Here is a 19,487-nt window from a genome sequence, read left to right on the forward strand (position 1 = left end):
ATTTTAGTATAAAGACAACAGGGCATGCAATGAAGTAGTTCGACGTACATCGAAAAGCACCTAAAGATGGCACTTTAGTGCTGAAACATGTAGTGTAAGAGGGAAGAGTAAGGTGAATAAATGTATGCACTGTAAGACGGTCAGAATAAATCATGGACATGATTAGGTCAATTGAAAAATCAAATCCGATTACCTCATCGGGAATCTAACCCGCGACCTACCGGCTTGTTTCATAGTGCCTCAACTACGCTACTGCGTGCCCCCTTTTCAATATATGTACGTTCGTTTTATTGCGAAGCTGATTGTTCTAACCTGAAGGTGAAGACAACAACTTCCTTCCAAGTGTTCAATTTAAAACGGCAAATTTCTACCAGACGGAGCACCCCAGAAAACAGCAGTCTTATTACTCAGCGTCACAAGAATCTGTTTCCTATGCGATTTGAGGTTTACACTGAGGTGAAAAATCATGGTGTGAAATTAGAGGTTATGCCACAGAATAATCTTGCAAGTTGATAGTATCACTTCGGGGATCCTGCTGTATCCATCTTCACGGTTGAATCGTTAAATTCTGAAGTTTTGAGGCAGCAGAGCTCCCCAAAATATTGATATGCACATGTCAGATTACACGGTATCATAAACCAGAAGAGAAGAGACATCAATTAAGAATAAAATACTTACCCCACTCAGCCCACCAAGAAGAGGGCCCAGATTTCCCAAAAGGGCCCCTATATCGGATCCACCACCCTCACCGTCTTCATCATCACCACCCTGTGTTACCATGAGGGTTAATAGAAACAGAAGCCGTTAGTTTATACATGAAAATATGTAATTCTAGCATCTTACCACATTGACATCGATAGTGCTGTAATTTAATGCAGTCTCTTTCGAAGGTAATAATTGAAGACACTTACCCCGCTGAGACCGCCAATTAGGGGACCGAGATTTCCCAAAAGTGCCCCAATGTCCGATCCACCACCCTCACCGTCTTCACCTTCGCCACCCTGCATAGTTACAGTGTTAGGAGGAAAATGTAGCAAGTTAGTTAGTAGAGGCCACATTTATTTTCTTGCTTCAGATATTTAAAGTCACAGAAGAGAAAGGGTTAAAATTCTTGTATACAAATAACTTACCCCGCTGAGGCCGCCGATAAGGGGACCGAGATTTCCTAAAAGGGCCCCAATGTCTGATCCACCACCCTCTTCATCACCACCCTGCATGCATGCATTATTAATAGATATTTTTGTTTTTATTATTTTTATTATTTGCATTCTATTGTTTTGTAACAGTGAGATACTGGGACCAACACAACAATGAAGTAAACCAATTTTAATGAAATCTATTAAAATCGCTAAAAATATATCAAAAGATTTAATCAATTTATGTCTCCTTCACATGACTTTATATCAAAATTTATTTATTTCGTTGTTGAAATATGAATATTTATTAGCACTCGAAATCCAGATTTATTGAATAGAAATATTTTACTCTCAACGAAGTTACTAATATACAAATCAGTAGTAAGAGCATATTAATATGTGGGGCTGAAACATGGTCAATAAAACGGAAACAGATACAAAAAAATATTAGTTACGGAATTGGAATATCTAAGAGGCTAGGCGAGAACATCAGGAATGGGTAGAATCAGAAATGAGACAATTAGAACAAAAATTGGAATGAAAAAGACATGTTACAGGAAACAGAAGAACAGCAATTAAGATGGCGCGGCCACGTCATGCAAACAGAGGACTGCAGAATTGTTAGAACGGTTGCAGAATGGAACCCACAGGGGAAAAGGTGGTGCGGTAGACCAGTCAGTATACAGAAGGATGGGTTTCGGGGCAGAATGCAAAGACGTAACCCGAAGGACCAAGAATATTTCTATCCCCAGGTCTGGAGGGGTAAAAATGTGTATTTGGGATGAGGGATAAAGTGTGTATTCACAGATAAAATAATCTATATACCCACTTTATTGTTGTGTCGACGGCCACAGTAACACATTGTTAACAGAAATTATGTTTATACGACACTGTTTCATTCTACAAATATTATTATCATTGTTTTGGATTGGTTTGCGGCCGATGAAGTGTTTGTGGGGTTAGTAATTTGGTGCACGCGCAAAAAGAAGCCGTGTATCTCACTGCTTTACACGGTGAAACGCGGCCAGTGTTTCTGTTTACTCAGCTGAAAAGCAATGCCTACCGACTGAGCGATATTCAATTAAGATTACTTTCCTGCAGTACCGAGTTAGAAAATAAATGTCATGACATAGCAATTGTAGTGCTTATTTCGATAATACAGAACACTAGACTGCACATACAGCTATGTCTTCTCCCGAAATACTGCTTCTTGCCAACTGCTTTAACAATATTGAAACTGAAGTCGTTACATATCTCCAGTGAGACACGTAGATGACCGTGAATTGTGAGTCATATCGGAACTCGAATATGTTTAAATAATATTTAAGCCTCCCTAGTTATAAGAAAAGAATTATCTTGCATGGAACTACTTACCCCGCTGAGACCGCCAATAAGAGGACCCAGATTTCCCAAAAGGGCCCCTATGTCGGATCCACCACCGTCTTCATCGCCTCCCTAAGGGAGCAGCAGTTAGTATGGAAATCGAAGGTGTTAGTACCACAAAACTTTACTAGAACCACTTCTTCCTATATCTGTACGTTCCATGTATGTGTCTGTCTGTGTTCATGCCTGACTGGTTCATAATCTTCTGCCTACCTTTATGTTCAGATTTCTGCCCAATTATTTTAGGTATTTATGAGACCCAGCGTTGCAACATCGTCACTACGCGATCTATAATCTGCTTCCTTGAGATCTAACACTATGATAGCAAAACCCGGAGACACAATATCGCTATTTCAAAACAAAGTCCCCCATATTCACAGTCTAAATAACCCCTTTCTATTTCCTGTCGTCATAACTTGCGAAATATCTGACTCAGTGTTATCCTTCAATCTCCTTCTCGTCGTTGAAGAAAGTGTCGTTTCACCATCAAAATTTTGTATGCATTCTTTCACTTCCCAAACACATCAATGTCCCCAGTCAATCTCAACTTCCTACAATTCATTATCCTATCAATACCAATTGGACTCTTTTATTTCTACTCTGAAATAGTTAGTGAAATTTCCATTGAAAATATAATGGAGAGATTGATATATCTCATCTGTGACTATGATTACACACATAACACTTATATTAGTTCACTACTGTATATACTTTACAGTCACCTTTTGCAGGTTTGATAATTTTTCTGCAAAATCGAAACTGCAATACTGAGAACAGCTTCTGATCATGTTCGTAACTACTACCAGAGATCCACATTCACACATAACCCTGTATCCTGTCAGTTTCAGATCCTTCCAGATACTTCTGCTTCAGACCGAGCTCAGTGCTACTTCTCTCGCCACTCTAGCTGTTTGAGTGGTTCAAATATGACCTGGACTGATCTTTTTTTTTAACCAAAATTGTCAGACACTTATTGCACATATCAGTCTTCAACGTACTCCCCTACGGAGGAATTTGATCACAATGCGTTGTTCCACGCTCCGCGGTACTTTCTTTTCTCTCATCAATCTAACAACTCCCAGGCAGGACTGAACATGTTCTAACCCGAACAGGAGGGAAGGTAGAGGTTGTGACTTCACTCTCTCAAGGTCGCATAGCTGCTGCGCAGTGCGACTTGTTTACACACAAATCAGTCCCGGTCATATGTGAACCACCTTGTACTAGTCACATTGATAAATATTACATATATATTTCAATATATGTACAGAACTTACCCCACTGAGACCTCCAATAAGAGGGCCCAGATTTCCCAAAAGGGCCCCAATGTCTGAACCTCCACCATCTCCACCACCCTGCAGACATGGTAGTTAGTAACAAATTCATAATATTAGTTCATAACAGATACGTTCTGTTTAATACTAAACACAGAAGGTAGTGTTAGTGTCTGAAACATGCACGGCACTTAAACCACTAACAGTTAATAAGATCTAAAAGTATATGATGAAGGTATATTAATGTAATTATTCTGTTTCTGGACACTATCCGTCCTCCTGTTTTAATTTGAAACACACAGCCTTTCGTAGACTTGATTCTGTGTCCGCCTGAAGGTGAAGCCTACTCAGTTGGGCCCAATCGAAAGAGTTGGTGCGGAGATAGGGACTAGTTCTGTGGATTGGACCCCACTGAGTAGGTTCCACCTGAAGACGGAGACAGCATCCAGTCTCCGAAACGCTGTGTGTTTGAAACAAGCATATATAATGTCTAGAAACACGATGATTTGGTTAGTCGCTGGCTTCCCACTGCGGCGGTCCTGGTTCGATCCCAGGTCTGGTCAAGTGGGATTTGTGGTGGATAAAGTGGCGCTAGGGCAGGTTTTCTCCGAGTACTTCGGTTTCCCCTGCCAATCTTCATTCCACCAATTGCTCCACAATCACCCTCACCTATCATCTGGGGTTGGAACAATAGGCCAGAAGTGACCGCAGTACAAGGGACTTAGTCCCACCCCACTAGCAATAAAAAATATAACCGGGTATAATTCTGAAAATAAAATTTCTAGTGAGGTCCGACTCACAGTTCCAGCCAGACAGAAATCATGATACAAGATCATTTTGCTGTTTTATTTCTGAGAGTGTCAGGCTTTGAAATGCAGAACTGAACGACCAACAGCTCTTAAAGCACACACATTCAGAGGGGCTGATGCTTCCATGTCAGGGGTAAGATATTAAACAGACAGTAAGATTTTGAGGTTCTCACAGCTGTGGTTATGAAAACTTATATCATCTGGGATACGAGTATACCGCATTGTAGTCTGCTGAATGTCAACTGACGTTTCGGATGGAGGTGTCATTACTGTATTCAGTATCGAAAGATATACCAAGCAAGAAACCAGCGTGATACTGTTAGCAAGCAGAGCAAACGGCTTGCCACCTGCTTTCACGATGGTTTCTTAACCGCTTTATTTTTCGATCCTGAAGATGGAGGCAACATATTCCTCTGAAACCTTAGTTGACTTTCAGCGGATTTCGCAGCGTTATATCTCATAATATAAAGCTCTTAAAACTTTAAGAACCTTGTGTTTCAAATGAATGTCCTTAAACAGAGCGCCAAGTTTGCGTCCCGACGCTCAAAAAGTCACAGAGGAGGAGAAGGCTTGTCTGGGTCGCCTTGACTCGACTACAGCCTCGTTCGTAACGTCACTAGGCTGCCCCCCCCCCAATTATCTGCACTGCAAATTTTAAGAGCAATTTTTGTAACTAATGTTAGCTTACACTTCAGGTCCCTTCTGTGTCTTTTAGAACACGTTTCGTTACCATGGCAACTATAAAAGTATACTCCCTCCCTTCTCTGGCCCTGTAGCTTTTCATGCGAAAGAAAAATGCACTGGGCTCCAACCGATGCATATCACAACTTAATTAACAATTTCAATCCAAATTTCAATTTCTAGAACGAAAATTCTTTGAATTTACATATTTATCATTATTAATAATTTCACAGATTCAGAGCGCGATCTGCAGACTGACGTACGTGAATTTTACAAAATATTATGACCCGTCGACTCATGGTTTTGTAACGGTGCGATAAACAGACAAAAACAACAATAGAGGAGCAGCGTTTTCTATGCTCCGCGCAAGGATCGTTGCTATTAAGCGAGTGCTATGCATGTTCTTGCGTACGCGTTGACGTCATGCAACAGTGGAGAGCAAGTGTTTTCTGTGATGTGTGGTCCGTGCAGCGTCTATATAAATGAGCCGAATTTCGAGGCTGGCAGCTGTAGGAGTACAGAAGAGTACAAGATGTGCAACAGAGTACAAGAATGAGTTAAGTTGTTGGCAAAAGATAGTCACAGGAAGGTAGTAGTTTAAGAAGACTTAGAAGTCAACATCTGAAGACTTAGCTTATGATTAGAAGATTTAGTCACAATGAGACTGTTTTAATCCTGTTGTCAGGATACGACTAGTGAAGGCAGAGAATCCTAGTGCGTGTGTAATGGCGAAATTTAAATTGTGCAAATCAGCGATAGCGCTGTATTGCTTATAAGGACGAGTTGATTGTAAATATAAGGCTTTAATAAATCTATTCAACAATCCAACCTCATCTATAGTCAATAAACACTGACAATATGAAAGGTAAAATAGTCCCTGTGCTTAATTAATTGAGCACCAGGCTATGAAGACGTATGGGAGAAGAGGGGTGTAGGTCCATAATTTTTTATCTCCGGCCTGGTTAGAGGTGGGTGGTTAGCTTCGCGCCCCGGCCGCTTTACCCAGGGGAAAAACCCCCTGATACCTATTGGATACGAAGCTGGATTGGCTCCAGAGGTGGTCTAGACGCTGTCGAGTAGAAGAAAACATCTTACTCCTGATGGGAATCGAACCACAATCGTCGATCCCGTAGCTCATTGCTGTACCGCCTGAACTATCCCGGCTCCTTGTTCACTATGTATGCTGTATATATACAATCGTGTTGAAACCTCTCGTTAGATCTTAAACCGAATTATTAGTTAACATGTAATGGTGCAATACAGTTCTGAAGTCGCTGTTGCCCTGCATCAATTTACTCTTTGCTTCAGAATGGAGAGAGAGAGGTTGTTATGATTTTACTTGCTAATTGCTCGAAATTTCACCCACTTTCTCATGCAAAAGAGCCTTTACTTCCACTCCCTAGTAACTCTCATCATCTGAATTATTGAGGTCGAGCGTATGACCTTTAACATCCGAGACGAGCTGCAGCCATGAAGCTCGTGTACTTCCACTTAAGACTCAGAGAGAGCAGCACGTTCTCCAGTCTCACCCATGACTTAAAACAAAACTAATTACTTGTTCGTGTTTATTTAGAAAATATCATTAAGCCTGTTGAAAATTGTGTTGAAAATATCTAACCAGAAGAATTTGAATGGTTTTGGAAAGACAGTTTTCTTCCAATGGCTCTTACAGCCCTTTCAGGCCCCAGGCCTCTTATTCGGTTCCATAATAATTTTTCTCAAACAGTAGGACTCCTTGGACGAGTGATCGGAATATTGCAAGGCGCTATCTAAACACAGGACAACACAAACGAAACATCCATTCCTTCATTGGGATTCGAGCCCACGAACCCAGCGTCCGAGTGAGAGAAGACCGTTCATGCCTTACACCGCACGGCTACTGTGACAGGCTGGAAAGGTGTTTATATTAAGATATTACAGTATGCGCTAAGCGTCCCTGCTACCTAGAGGATTTTCTTTCGACAAAGGTGAACATTGTACTGCAGACTCAAACATTTAAACCGCTACCATCCCCTTCCCTTATACGTATCTGATTAACATATTTCGACAGAAACGCAAGTCATACTAGTGTACGCATGCAAGGATAAGTAAGTTATGTTAAAACACACGTATTCAGTATAATTACTGCTTTACTCGTACAACAGGAAAGAGAAATTGACAGTAAACATTTCCTGAATCCTTCCTGAGCTTCTGTTTTTATTGATAGAATTTCAGGAGTATTGTCCCGATGTTTTAGCGGTTGGTGCTTAATATTGTGGGATGTAAAACCGCTGCTAGGCAACAACCGTGAAATAAACAACTATACAACAGCCATTGCCAAGTAATGGCTCTGAAAACAACGACCGTTGTTAGGCAATGGTTGAGTAAAGATCACGTGAGAACCTCAACAGACACGAAACCAACAATTGCACAGCAACATAGTGACGGTGTATTCTTTGCAGCCCATGCCGAGATGTTCTAAGCAGGACAAGTCAGTGGAGTTAGCGAGTTTAGTTGGATGGTGAGTTAATGATTGAGTCAGAGTACTGCTGCGAGTCAGTCGTGAGCTATTGCTATTAGACGCTGGTAGTTGAGCCCGGGAACAGTTCGTGAACCCAGAGCAAGGGGAACGTCCGCAGTTGGAAGCCGCTACCAAGCAACGCCGGCGAAGATGTGGCTGCGGAAATTAGTGCGCATGTCTATAGCAGTGTATTGTAAAGTGTAGTTACGCCATGTTCATCAAAAGGTTCAAGAAATCCGATCACAAATCCAAACCCCGTCTATAGTCACACTCATACAACTTTGGCATGCGGGAATAAGTCGTGAAGATTCCTTAATGCTTTCCGAAACGCTGCAGACACTCAGAGCTCTGTGTGGCGTTACGGAGCTGTTAGTTGGTTCAAAGGGTACATTTCCAGTAGCATCTGTTTAATTTATAACAACGTCTTATGTTAAGTAACAGTTATATGCAGAACCTAAGCAACTCACCCCGCTGAGGCTTCCCGAGAGGGGTCCAAGTAAACTTAGAATGTCAGATCCACCCCCTTCACCACCTCCCTATAAGTTTTACATAATGCTTGTTAGTAGTTTGCTCCAGTTTCAATATTTCTTAAAAACAAAATATATTCTTACAATCATTACGCTAAGACTTTCGGAGAGGTGTCCGAGTAAGCTTAGAATATCGGATCCACCCCTTCCCCTCCACCCTGCAGAATTACTATAATGTTTAAAATTTGGTTTTCAAGGAAATCTACAGACTTATACCTTCTTTGTCTAAAAGTTCTTTGACATTGCGTCATCATCAGATAGTGACGTAGATCGTTACGTCATCATTAGAATGTCATTAGATTCTTCTTGCAACATACGAGTGTTCTACCTATGTTTACGTACTCGAGGTATGAGAGACGGTGAAAGGTGTTCTAAATAAATTATAATCAAATTCATAAATAGAAATTAAAGATACATCAAACTTACCCCACTTAATGCCCCAGAAAGGGGCCCAAGTAAGCTGAGGATATCGGAACCACCTCCACCACCTCCGCCCTAAAGCCCCAAAAGTTAAGGGTTAGTATTGTCAGTATCAGAATTCTTTACTAATTTAATTTTTGTATTTAAAATGCAGATATACTTAAACTTACCCCACTTAATGCCCCAGAAAGGGGCCCAAGTAGACTGAGGATGTCAGAACCACCTCCTCCACCACCACCCTGCAGCCCCACAAGTTAAGGGTTAGTATAGTTAGTATCAGAATTCTTTAGTAATTTAATTTTTGTATTTAAAATGCAGATATACTTAAACTTACCCCACTTAATGCCCCAGAAAGGGGCCCAAGTAGACTGAGGATGTCAGAACCACCTCCTCCACCACCACCCTGCAGCCCCACAAGTTAAGGGTTAGTATAGTTAGTATCAAAATTCTTTACTAATTTAATTTATGTATTTAAAATACAGATACACTTAAACTTACCCCACTTAATGCTCCAGAAAGGGGCCCAAGTAGACTGAGGATATCGGAACCACCTCCACCACCACCGCCCTGAAGCCCCACAAGTTAAGGGTTAGTATAGTTAGTATCAGAATTCTTTACTAATTTAATTTTTGTATATCAAATATGTATATATTAAAACTTACTCCACTTAATGCTCCAGAAAGGGGCCCAAGTAGACTGAGGATATCGGAACCACCTCCACCACCACCGCCCTGAAGCCCCACAAGTTAAGGGTTAGTATAGTTAGTATCAAAATTATTTACTAATTTATGTATTTAAAATACAGATACACTTAAACTTACCCCACTTAATGCCCCAGAAAGGGGCCCAAGTAGACTGAGGATATCGGAACCACCCCCACCACCACCCTGCAGCCCCATACTTTAAGGGTTATTATTATTAGTACCAGCAGTTTTGATTTTCCTTCATAAGTGCCACGTAGGCCCGGTGTGAGACAAGAGATGTTTACAGAATATTGGCGGAGAGGCTGCTCGAAAGCAGAAAAGGGTCCACACTGGAGGAGAATGTAAGAATATTGAAGAAAACGATTCTGAGAGGGACTTGGCGCTTGCTTTGATATTACAGTTGTTGAACCGTAGGTTCCTGCTATCGTGTAACTGGTTTAGTTACGTGTCGCACGCAGAGTGGACGTATATTTTATGAGTAAGCAAGTGACATCTGGGACTACAGTCTGAGCAGTCGCTGCCGTGATAACCAGAAATATACGAGTGCTAGTGCAGATCACGTGTTAAAATTATAATGATTTTTTTCTCGATATTTTCGGAGTTGAATCCTGCAAACACACGGACCGATTAATGTCGTATTTTGCGCTCACTATCAAACTGAACTTACTGGACATCCTGAACATTAAAGTGACCTCGTAAATGAATTTACATACCAAATTTACTAATGAAAATATGATTGTGTCTACGTCATGTGACCCTTGTCACCTCGGCATGGCGCCTCCTCAGGTTGCGGATGGAGGAGACGGTCTCTAGATATAGAGGGTAGCTGCGAATATACTGAGTAAGCATTCGCGTACGGCCGACAAGGGTTGGTCCTCCAGCTTGAAGGTTGGGCGTGGAAAAATAACTCCTAGCCGTAAAAAAAACTTTGTTACGAAACGTCACAAAGGACCTCGGATTTGGACAGATTATTTGAATAAACGCCAAGTATAATTAGAATGATGAATTTAAGGAGAATGAGATGGTAGGGCATGTAGCATGAATGGGGGGAAAGAAGAATGCATATACGATATTGGTGAGAAAGCCAAAAGGAAAGAAACCGCCAAGAAGACCAAGACATAGGTCGGTGGATAATATTAAAATAGATTTTATAGAGATAGGAGGTGATGGTATAGACTGAATTGATCTGGCTCAGGATAGGGATCAGTGGAGAGCCTTTGTGAACACGGTAATGAGCCTTCGGGTTCCATAAAATGCTGGGAAGTTCTTGAGTAGCTGCACAACTGGCGGCTTCTCAGGAAGTTTTCAGCTCCATGAAGATAGTTAGTTAAAAATGATTATGTAACCGTGTTATCTTACCCCCCTGAGACTTCTTGAAATAGGTCCAAGAAGACTGAGAATATTAGAACCTCCCCCTCCTTCTCCCCGAAGATTCATGTTTATAAAGGTTTAAAGAACAATTTTTTTAGGATAATATTAAATCAATTATAAATAACCGAGAAGTGTTACTTGGGACTTACCCCTTTGAGGCTTTCTACTAGAGGAATAACCACACTGAGAAAAGCAGATAAGTTTATGTATGCATGCATATAATCATTCACATTAATAACATTTTAATAACGAAATTATATGGTGTGCCACAAAATATTGAATTGTTCCTTAAGTTCTTTCGTCTTGTGGAAACATTAAGAAACACTAATGAATTCTTGATGTTACTAAACGTAACATACAAAGACGACAGTTTTTTGTTGTATTTGAGCAAACTGTTAGGATATATAGTGCTATGATATTAATTATCAGGACAGTAAGAAAAATGTCTCAGAGAGAATTTTTTCCACTAAGCTTGAATAAATCTGTAACTTACCCCGCTAAGGCTTGCTGAAAGTGGACCCAGTAGACTTAGAATATCGGATCCACCCCCTGCACCACCACCCTGTTTTTTCATTTTTACAGTGTTAATATTAGATACTGTTCACACTAATAAACTGTTAACACACAGCTAGTATCTAACGTACAAAACAAATTCAAATATTGTTAGTGAAGTTGATAGAATAATTGTTACTCACCCCAATGAGACTTCCTGAAAGAGATCCCAGAAAACGCAGGATATCAGAGCAACCATCCTGGCCTCCTCCACCCTGTATGTTCATAGTTCAGTGTCAGTGATAAGCGGATGAAAGGTTATGCAGTAAGTAGCAGATGTTAATATAGCACTGTACACACTTCGACACCTGAATGGTCAGATTTGGGCCCCACTACCACCATGCAAATATTTGTTAGTTAGGATTCCCATGTATATACAGAAAGTGGAAACAATTAGTGTGTCTAAGGATTTTTTTAAAATATATTATATATTGTCTAATGAAATGTTTAGGCTTTAGTTTTATAAATGTTATTCTCTCAATTAGGATATTGTGACATGTAGACCGTTGCTAGACAACGACCAGAAATAAGTAACTATACAACTTCCAGCCGTTACTAGGCAGCGACCCGTAAACAACAACAGAGGAATGATGTTTTCTGCGCAGTCCATGCCGATTGCTGCTCATAGAAGAATGAAATACGTCTTTCCATCGTTTAGCAACAATTGCACTGCAACGGAGGAGCGGTGTTTTCTAGTTGGTTCGTGCAGGACCAGTTGTAGCATGAGAGAGCCAGCAGAGTCACTCCCCAGAAGAAGGGGAGTGACCAGTAGTAGTCAGAACCTTCTCGTCAAAGAGGAGACTCCACTTCAAAACACTAAAAATCTGAAAAGAACAGATACACTGTCATGGGTTCCGACAGGACCGGAAGCCAAGAACGACTGTGCTGGCGAGGACCAACAGCAATTTACTGGACTGAACTGAACTGTAGCGTTGAGTTAGGGAACTGCTGAGTTTCAGTCGTTGTGAGCTGTTGCTTTTAGAAAATGGTAGTTGAAGCCTCCGACCGTTCGGGAATCCAGCGGAAATGGAACGCCTGCCATTGGAAGCAGCTACCAAGCAACGTCAATGACGGCGTGACTGTGGACACTAGTGTGTTTTATTGAAATGTAAAATGTAATCACGCGCTGTATCAGAGAGTACAATAAATCCAGTAGATAATCCAAAACCCGTCTGTAGCCACTATATACACGTGACAATATTATCTATACCCGTATATTCATATAAGGGTACACGTGATGCCCGAAAACTCCGCTGCAAATTCCATTGCGAAATATTCGTAACGCACTCGTATGTTGCATGCAGACATTTTCCTTCGGTAAGGACGCGGAATTAGACTTGCATTGATAATTAAATTTTATTTAAATACATTTATCAAAGGGGACACAAAAGAAAGTGTGTATACTTGTCCTCGTTGTAAGTAAGATGAATTCACCCCTCCATATCAATGTAAACAACCTCTACAGTGATTTGTGCGTCATGACTTCATTGATGTCTATTACGTAAAGAAATTGAAACCGGTTGGTGATCAGCAGTTTTCATTTCCTTCTCTCCATGAACTTCATGTTCTGTAAGCTCAAAGACATATCATCTTGTTATCTGGTTCGAAAACTCCTTAGTCACTTAGTACGTATTTCTAATTGAGTAAAATACAGGGTGTCTACAAAGATCTGACACATTTTGATCTTTAATAATTCGGAAAATAACGAAGATAGAAATAAACTGGTTACATTGTTGGATTGAGAAACTCAAAAAGTTTTGTGTCTATTGTTAATAAAGTTGTACATATGCTCTATTTGTTGCACGTAGAATATCAAGACGATATTCGATTTCTTGCCAGGTTCGGGCAAGCATACCGACATCCACAGTGGCTATTGCGTCTCTTTCTCTGGTTTTTAATTGGTAGATGTCCGTCACCTGCGTCTTATAAACAATGTCTTTGACATATCCCCACAGGAAAAAGTCCAGTGGGGTTATGTCAGGTGATCTTGGGGGCCAAGAAATTGGACCACCTCATCCAAACCATCTTCCTGGAAAATGTTTGTCCAAAGCATCACGAACTATGGTGCTCCAATGAGGCTCCTTTAATAATACTGCACTTTATTTCAGACTCCTCTTGTGACGAGAAACGGTGGAATTAAAATAAACTGAAGCTTAACTCAGTGCTCTTCCATGTAGAACGCTGAAGTCTTCGTTATTCAGAAATCCACAGTTGCGTAACTTGTTCCTTGCGGTCCGGTTCCAGTAGAAAGAGCACACATTTGTTTTTCAGTTGAGAGTGAAATGTTCAAAGATGGATTCTCTGGTACTTCCGATAGTGCGTACTCACCCCACCGCTGCTACTCCCTGAGAGCGAACCGACGAGACTCAGGATATTGGAACCTCCTCCGTCACCACTCGCATCGTCTGCACCGCTCCCACCGCTGCTGCTCCCTGACAGCGAACCGACGAGGCTCAAGACATTAGAACCTCCGCCGTCACCACTCGCATCGTCTGCACCGCTCCCACCGCTGCTGCTCTGTGATCAGAATATCAATACGTTAGCTTATTCGGAAAGAATTAAAAGTGTAGTACCAAAAGCAAGTACGTAACATAGAACGTACCGTTTCAGCAAACCGGGTAATTAAATAAACAGTGGTCACAAAGTATAATGTACAAGTTTCAAGCGTGAAATTAACGATCATGCTGAGAAATACAGAGTGATTCTAAATTATTGTCGGTGTTTCAATAGTATATAATTTTCAAACCGGAACCAACAAAATTAAACTGCGCATGTTTAAGTTGTTTAGCACCCTGTAGTATTGAGCCTATAGAATATAAAACTTTTTCAATTACACTTTCATATTCCTTAGCCAGTTCTAATTTTTATTTTCGGTTTGAAGATTGTAGATTATGAAAACACCGACAGTAATTTAGAATCACACTTTAAAATGAACCTTAGGCCTCTCGTCCATTGGAAGCGGAAAGCTGCGGAAAGTTGCGNGTACAAGCGTACAGGTATCTCTCGATCCACTCTACAGTTGCGTTATGAACAGCGGTAGCGTGACACGAAGCCTTTGTTTCACAGCCTTTAGTTCTGATCGAAAGCTGTCGAATTTAACGTGTAATTATTACTGTTGGGGCCTCGTAGCTGTGGCCGTCTTTGCATTAGTGATGGAAAATATGTGAATGGGTTCACATGCTTGTCTGTCTGCCCTGTTGCTTCGTAACACATAACGAACCTCCCAGATATGGCCTCAGATACCAGACAAGAACCCTCACTTTGCTACTGAAGAGTACTCATTTCTCTGGAATGTGACTGTAGAAGTTCGCCGAAGTTTCGGAGTAATTTACTGCTTCTATCTTTATGGTCGGGGAGTAAGCCAGAGGAGCGAGAAGGAAATCCAACTTAATGTCATTCATTCTAACCATTTAGGAACCTCAATTTTCTTGTTTTTGAAAAAAAATAGTAATTTTTGGTTTTTACTACAAATATAAATTAAAGGGGCATGTACTGTCTTCGCTCGCTTGGAAACCGGGATCGTGGGTTCGAATCCCACTCAGGGCATAGATGTTTAGTTTGTGTGTGTGCATTTTTCTGTGTTTATGTACAGGTAGAGGCCTTGCGACGAGCTGACCTCCCGCCCAAGGAGTCCTACCGAATGTGTAAGATCTAGAAAAACCGAAGTGAACGGAGAAGTTCATGGAGGTAGGCCTAGGCCCACTGGGGCTGTAGTGCCAAGGAAAAAAAATATTAGAGGTCAGATGACATATCGTTAGCTCAAATTTGTCGAAAATCTGAGATATCCATATTACTGTTAGCTCCGTTTCATGTTGGGTTAGGGATGTAGTTCAAACATCGAAGGTACATTGAGAAATGGGGGAGGGGGTTAATCTTCTGGAAAGCGGCCATTTGTAAGACCGTGGAGGAACTGGAATATTTATATTATAATGAGTATAAGGATTATAGGATGGACGTGGATGGAAGTAGACCCGTTTCTTGTTGAAGGGCGGGCTTTGACGTTACTGGTGTGTGTAAAGGTGTCCCTGTAACAGGCCGTGGAGGCCCATAGGGTTGTGAGATGTTGAGGTTCCCACAGAGTTGCAAATATAAAAAGAATTGAACTTACTTTATATGGTGGCCGCGCCATAGCTCAAGCGGTTAGTCGCTGGCTTCCCACCACGGCGGCCCGGGTTCGATCCCGGGGGTGGTCAAGTGGGATTTGAGGTGGACAAAATGGCGCTGGGGTGGGCTTTCTCCGAGTACTTCGGTTTCCCCTGCCAATCTTCAGTCCACCAATTGCTCCACAATCACCCTCGCCTATCATCTGGGGCTGGTACAATAGGCCAGAAGTGGCCGCAGTACAAGGGACTTAGTCCCACCCCACTAGCATTAAAAGAAATTACTTTATATGGTATTTGTTGTGCTTCATCTTAAAATTTTAAGTCAATTAAGCTTAGTCATCAGCCTGGAGATGGTATTAATGATCTCTACATCATTGTGCTTTGATAAACTGTGTAGCTTTGTGGCCATAATAAAATGATGACTATCAATTTCTTCAAGTTTGGTGTGTTTGTGACGAAAAATTTTCACAAATGTCATGTCTATCTCTCTGTCTTTCCGTCCTTCTGCAGAATCCCTAGAATCGCTTAATACATTTTCATGAAACCTGACACTGACATATGTCTAAGTTTGATTCTAAACCTTCAGAACTTCTTTAAGTGGGATCAGGCGGTACCGTACTTTGTTGAGGCACTATGCTACATGCCGGAAAGTCAAGGGTTTGAATCTCAATGAGGTCATAAGATTTTTCAATTGACATAATCCTTCCAGCCCCACTATGACCCTTGGGTCGACTCAGCCTTTAACAGTAATGAGTACCATGGACTTTCCTCGAGGTAATTGGCTGCCAGCTCTTAACGCTGACAAACTTACCGCCATCTATGAATCGATTTTGTAGAATATGTGAGAGCCTCGATGTCTCACAACTCTACGGGCCTTCACGGCCTGTTACAGGGATAGTTTTACCTTTACTTGTTTAAGTTCCGGCCATGTAATAGCTCAGGTGGTTATTCAAAGGTTTCCCACTTCCACGTCCTGGTTCTATCCCAGATCAGGTCATGTGAGATTTATGGTGGACAAAATGGCACTGATGCAGGTTTCCTCCGAGTACTTCGGTTTCCCCTGCCAATTCTTATTTCACAAAAGTTCCATATTAGTAATTGTCCTACAGTCGACACTGTTCAGTGTGGATATTGACAGCGATATTGACGCAAAAAATGTAAAATAAGTTTAAGGTCTCAGAACTTGTTATTTTACATCTAATTTTAATTAGGATTTCGTGGTTTCTGGCCTTTGTCCATTGTGTCTTATTCCCTGTAGATTTTCTGAAATTAGTCTTTTCTCTGTCCTCATATGATAAAGATGGAAATATATTTAGTTGGACTCATGAGGAAAAGCTAGACGCAGTTTCAGATTTGTTATCCTGTGATGAATATTATCCTATTACAACGAACCCAACAGAGTAGGGGCTTCCCCAACTTCTCAACTGAGGAATAAAACAGATTCATTTGCCGAACTGTTGTGTTCTATTTAGAATAATAGACAAAGTCCAGAAACCAAATTATCTTAATTGTCATACATCACTGTCAGAACACTTTACAATTGATTTTATTATATTTTGTTCCAGATAAAACAGCGCAGACATCTTTGCAACACTTGCAGAAGCTTCCAGTTCCTGTAAATGTAAGTTGTGATATGTAAAAGTAGAGAGCTGTAGTACAATCTCAGGCTGTAGGGAAATAACGAGACAAGACTATGCTATAGCAAAGCAATACTCACTCCACTTAGTGATCCCAGGACTTCAGAGACCAGTCCAAGGGCATTGGAGCCTCCACCATCTTCTCCTTCCTGCCCGTCTCCACTACCACTGCCACCCTGAATAATACCAGCACCACAACTGAGCCCCGGCCAACTACCCTTGCCTTGCTGCCCGTATGTAAGGTTGTCATTTATGATTTCCCAGTTTTATTCTTTAAAGTTCTGAACATTTCTTTGCAGAGAAACCTGGTCACCAATGGTCACACTAAAACCTAGTGAATTAAGCAGGTGTCCATGTTACAGAAAACAGTAAAATTATTGTCTTTTTGGACATTATCCATTGTCCTATTTTATATTTAAAAACGACGTTTCGGAGAAAGGACTCTGTCCCCGTCTTCCGATAAGATTCTACTTACGTGGGACCAATTGCTCAGTCGGTATAGAAACGGGCTACGAGCTGGACGGCCAAGGTAAAATTCCCTTTAAGGGCAAGAAATTTTTCTCCAGTCCACAGCGTCCTGACCGGCTCTGGGGCTCACGCAGTCTCATATCTGGGCTCCTTCCCCAGAAGTGAGCCGATCCAGTACCGAGGTCAAGAATGATGGAGCTATACCTCCACTTCTTCATAGGTCTTCATGTGTATGACTTAACGGATTAAGCATAGGGACAATTTTTACCCTTTTAATTCGATTGAGCCCAACTGAGTAGGCTTTTGCCTAATGAAGAAGAAGAAGTCCAGTCTCCGAAACGGTGTTTCTAAATAACAAACAGGATGGTTGATAATGTCCAAAAAATTAAATAATTTAATTAATATACCATCGTTTCAAACTCTTAGATCTTGTTTACAGAAGATAGTATTGAAATTCCCAACTAATGCGCCTGTAATAGGCTTCAATATTTCCTTCCATTACTTTTACCACCATTTTAAATTGTTTCAGTCACTTCATTTACCTGTCTTTGAGGTTCTCGTAGCAATGGCTGTGAATAGTACTGTCAATTGGGATATCATGCTCTGTAGTCCGGAAGAAGTTTGCCGACGTTTCGGAACGACCTCCTACCCTCTATCTTCGGGGTCGAAAATTAAGCCAAGCAAACAGCCAGAAGAAGCGGCGACAGAGGCAGCAGGTTCCTCCGAAACGTTTGAGATAATTCCTCACGATTTACCGAGTAATATGCCAGGAAACAGTAGTCTCTAGCAAGGGATATTTGGATCATAAGAAGGGTATTACTTCCAGGAAGATCTACAATGTTAACGATAGGTTCTCTCTGAAAGACATAGGAAACTGTTTTCAAAATAACGGAGAAAAGTTAGAATCACGTGGTCCCTACAGGGGGAATTGCCTCACTTACGAGGAAATAGGAAGGTAATTATTCCTATCATAACCAACTAACTCCATGGAGTTGAGTTCTTCTTCAGAAGCCGCCAGTTGTGTAGCTACTCAAGAACTTCCCAAATATTTTATGGAACCCAAAGGTTCATTACCGTGTTCACGAGAGCCCTCCACTTCTCCCAATCCTGAGCCAGATCAATCCAGTCCATACCACCCCATCCTATATCTCCAAGATCTATTTAATATTATCCACCCACATATGTCTTGGTCTTCCTAGTGGCTATTTCCTTCTGGCTTCCACACAAAAATCCTGTGCACATTACTCTTCTCTTCCATGCGTGCTGCATGCCCTACTCATCTTCCTTGACTTGCTCATTCTAATTATATTTTGCGAAGAGTACAAGTTCTGAAGCTCCTCCTCTTCAACCTCCTGTCACTTCGTCCCTCTTCAGTCCAAATATTCTCCTCAGCGCCCTGTTCTCAAACACCCTCAGCCTATGTTCCTCCCCTAATGTCAGAGGCCAAGTTTCATATGTCATGTAGAACTTCAGGCAAAAGTTATAATTGTGTATATCCTAATTTTTATATTTCTAGACAGCAGACGAGAAGATAAAAGGTTCTTGACTAAATTGTAACAAGCATTACCCGAATTCAGTCTCCTCTTAATTTCCTTCTGAAACAAATTTTGATTTGTTACTGTCGTCACCAAAACCAATTTCTGAACTGTGCCACATCTACAAAGGATCTGTTAGGTGTCTTGTTTTTGGTGGTACTGCACTGTAACCGGAGGTCCTGAGGACATCTTGCCCTTAAGATATGTATCTTCTGTGATATGACGTGCTGCATAGGAATCTGCTATCTCCATCCTCAGGATAGAAGATAGAAGCAACAGATTCCTTCTACCACTTTAGTAACTCTATACCAGACTTCACTGCGTCATATCCCACGTGAGAGTAATTTTCATTTTCACCGCCATCAGAACCTCAAATTCCACCTTTTTTTT

The 19,487-nt window shown here is 41.2% G+C and overlaps 1 protein-coding gene across 1 annotated transcript in view; it reads right to left on the minus strand.

The window, feature by feature from the left end:
- The window catches only part of LOC111870879 (loricrin), a 95,072-nt gene that overhangs the window by 24,888 nt on the left and 50,697 nt on the right, over positions 1-19,487 (minus strand). The window contains exons 4-16 of the mRNA XM_023863491.2: positions 17,175-17,270; positions 13,683-13,871; positions 11,498-11,569; positions 11,296-11,364; positions 9,062-9,130; positions 8,898-8,966; positions 8,734-8,802; positions 8,248-8,316; positions 3,794-3,871; positions 2,511-2,591; positions 1,131-1,211; positions 912-1,001; positions 679-768 (exon numbers count right to left, since the gene is read on the minus strand). Coding sequence (XP_023719259.1) covers positions 679-768; positions 912-1,001; positions 1,131-1,211; positions 2,511-2,591; positions 3,794-3,871; positions 8,248-8,316; positions 8,734-8,802; positions 8,898-8,966; positions 9,062-9,130; positions 11,296-11,364; positions 11,498-11,569; positions 13,683-13,871; positions 17,175-17,270 — 1,122 coding nt within the window. The remainder of the gene's footprint in view (positions 1-678; positions 769-911; positions 1,002-1,130; positions 1,212-2,510; positions 2,592-3,793; positions 3,872-8,247; positions 8,317-8,733; positions 8,803-8,897; positions 8,967-9,061; positions 9,131-11,295; positions 11,365-11,497; positions 11,570-13,682; positions 13,872-17,174; positions 17,271-19,487) is intronic.

This window comes from Cryptotermes secundus, unplaced genomic scaffold, assembly GCF_002891405.2.
Source record: "Cryptotermes secundus unplaced genomic scaffold, Csec_1.0 scaffold709, whole genome shotgun sequence".
NCBI lineage: Eukaryota > Metazoa > Arthropoda > Insecta > Blattodea > Kalotermitidae > Cryptotermes > Cryptotermes secundus.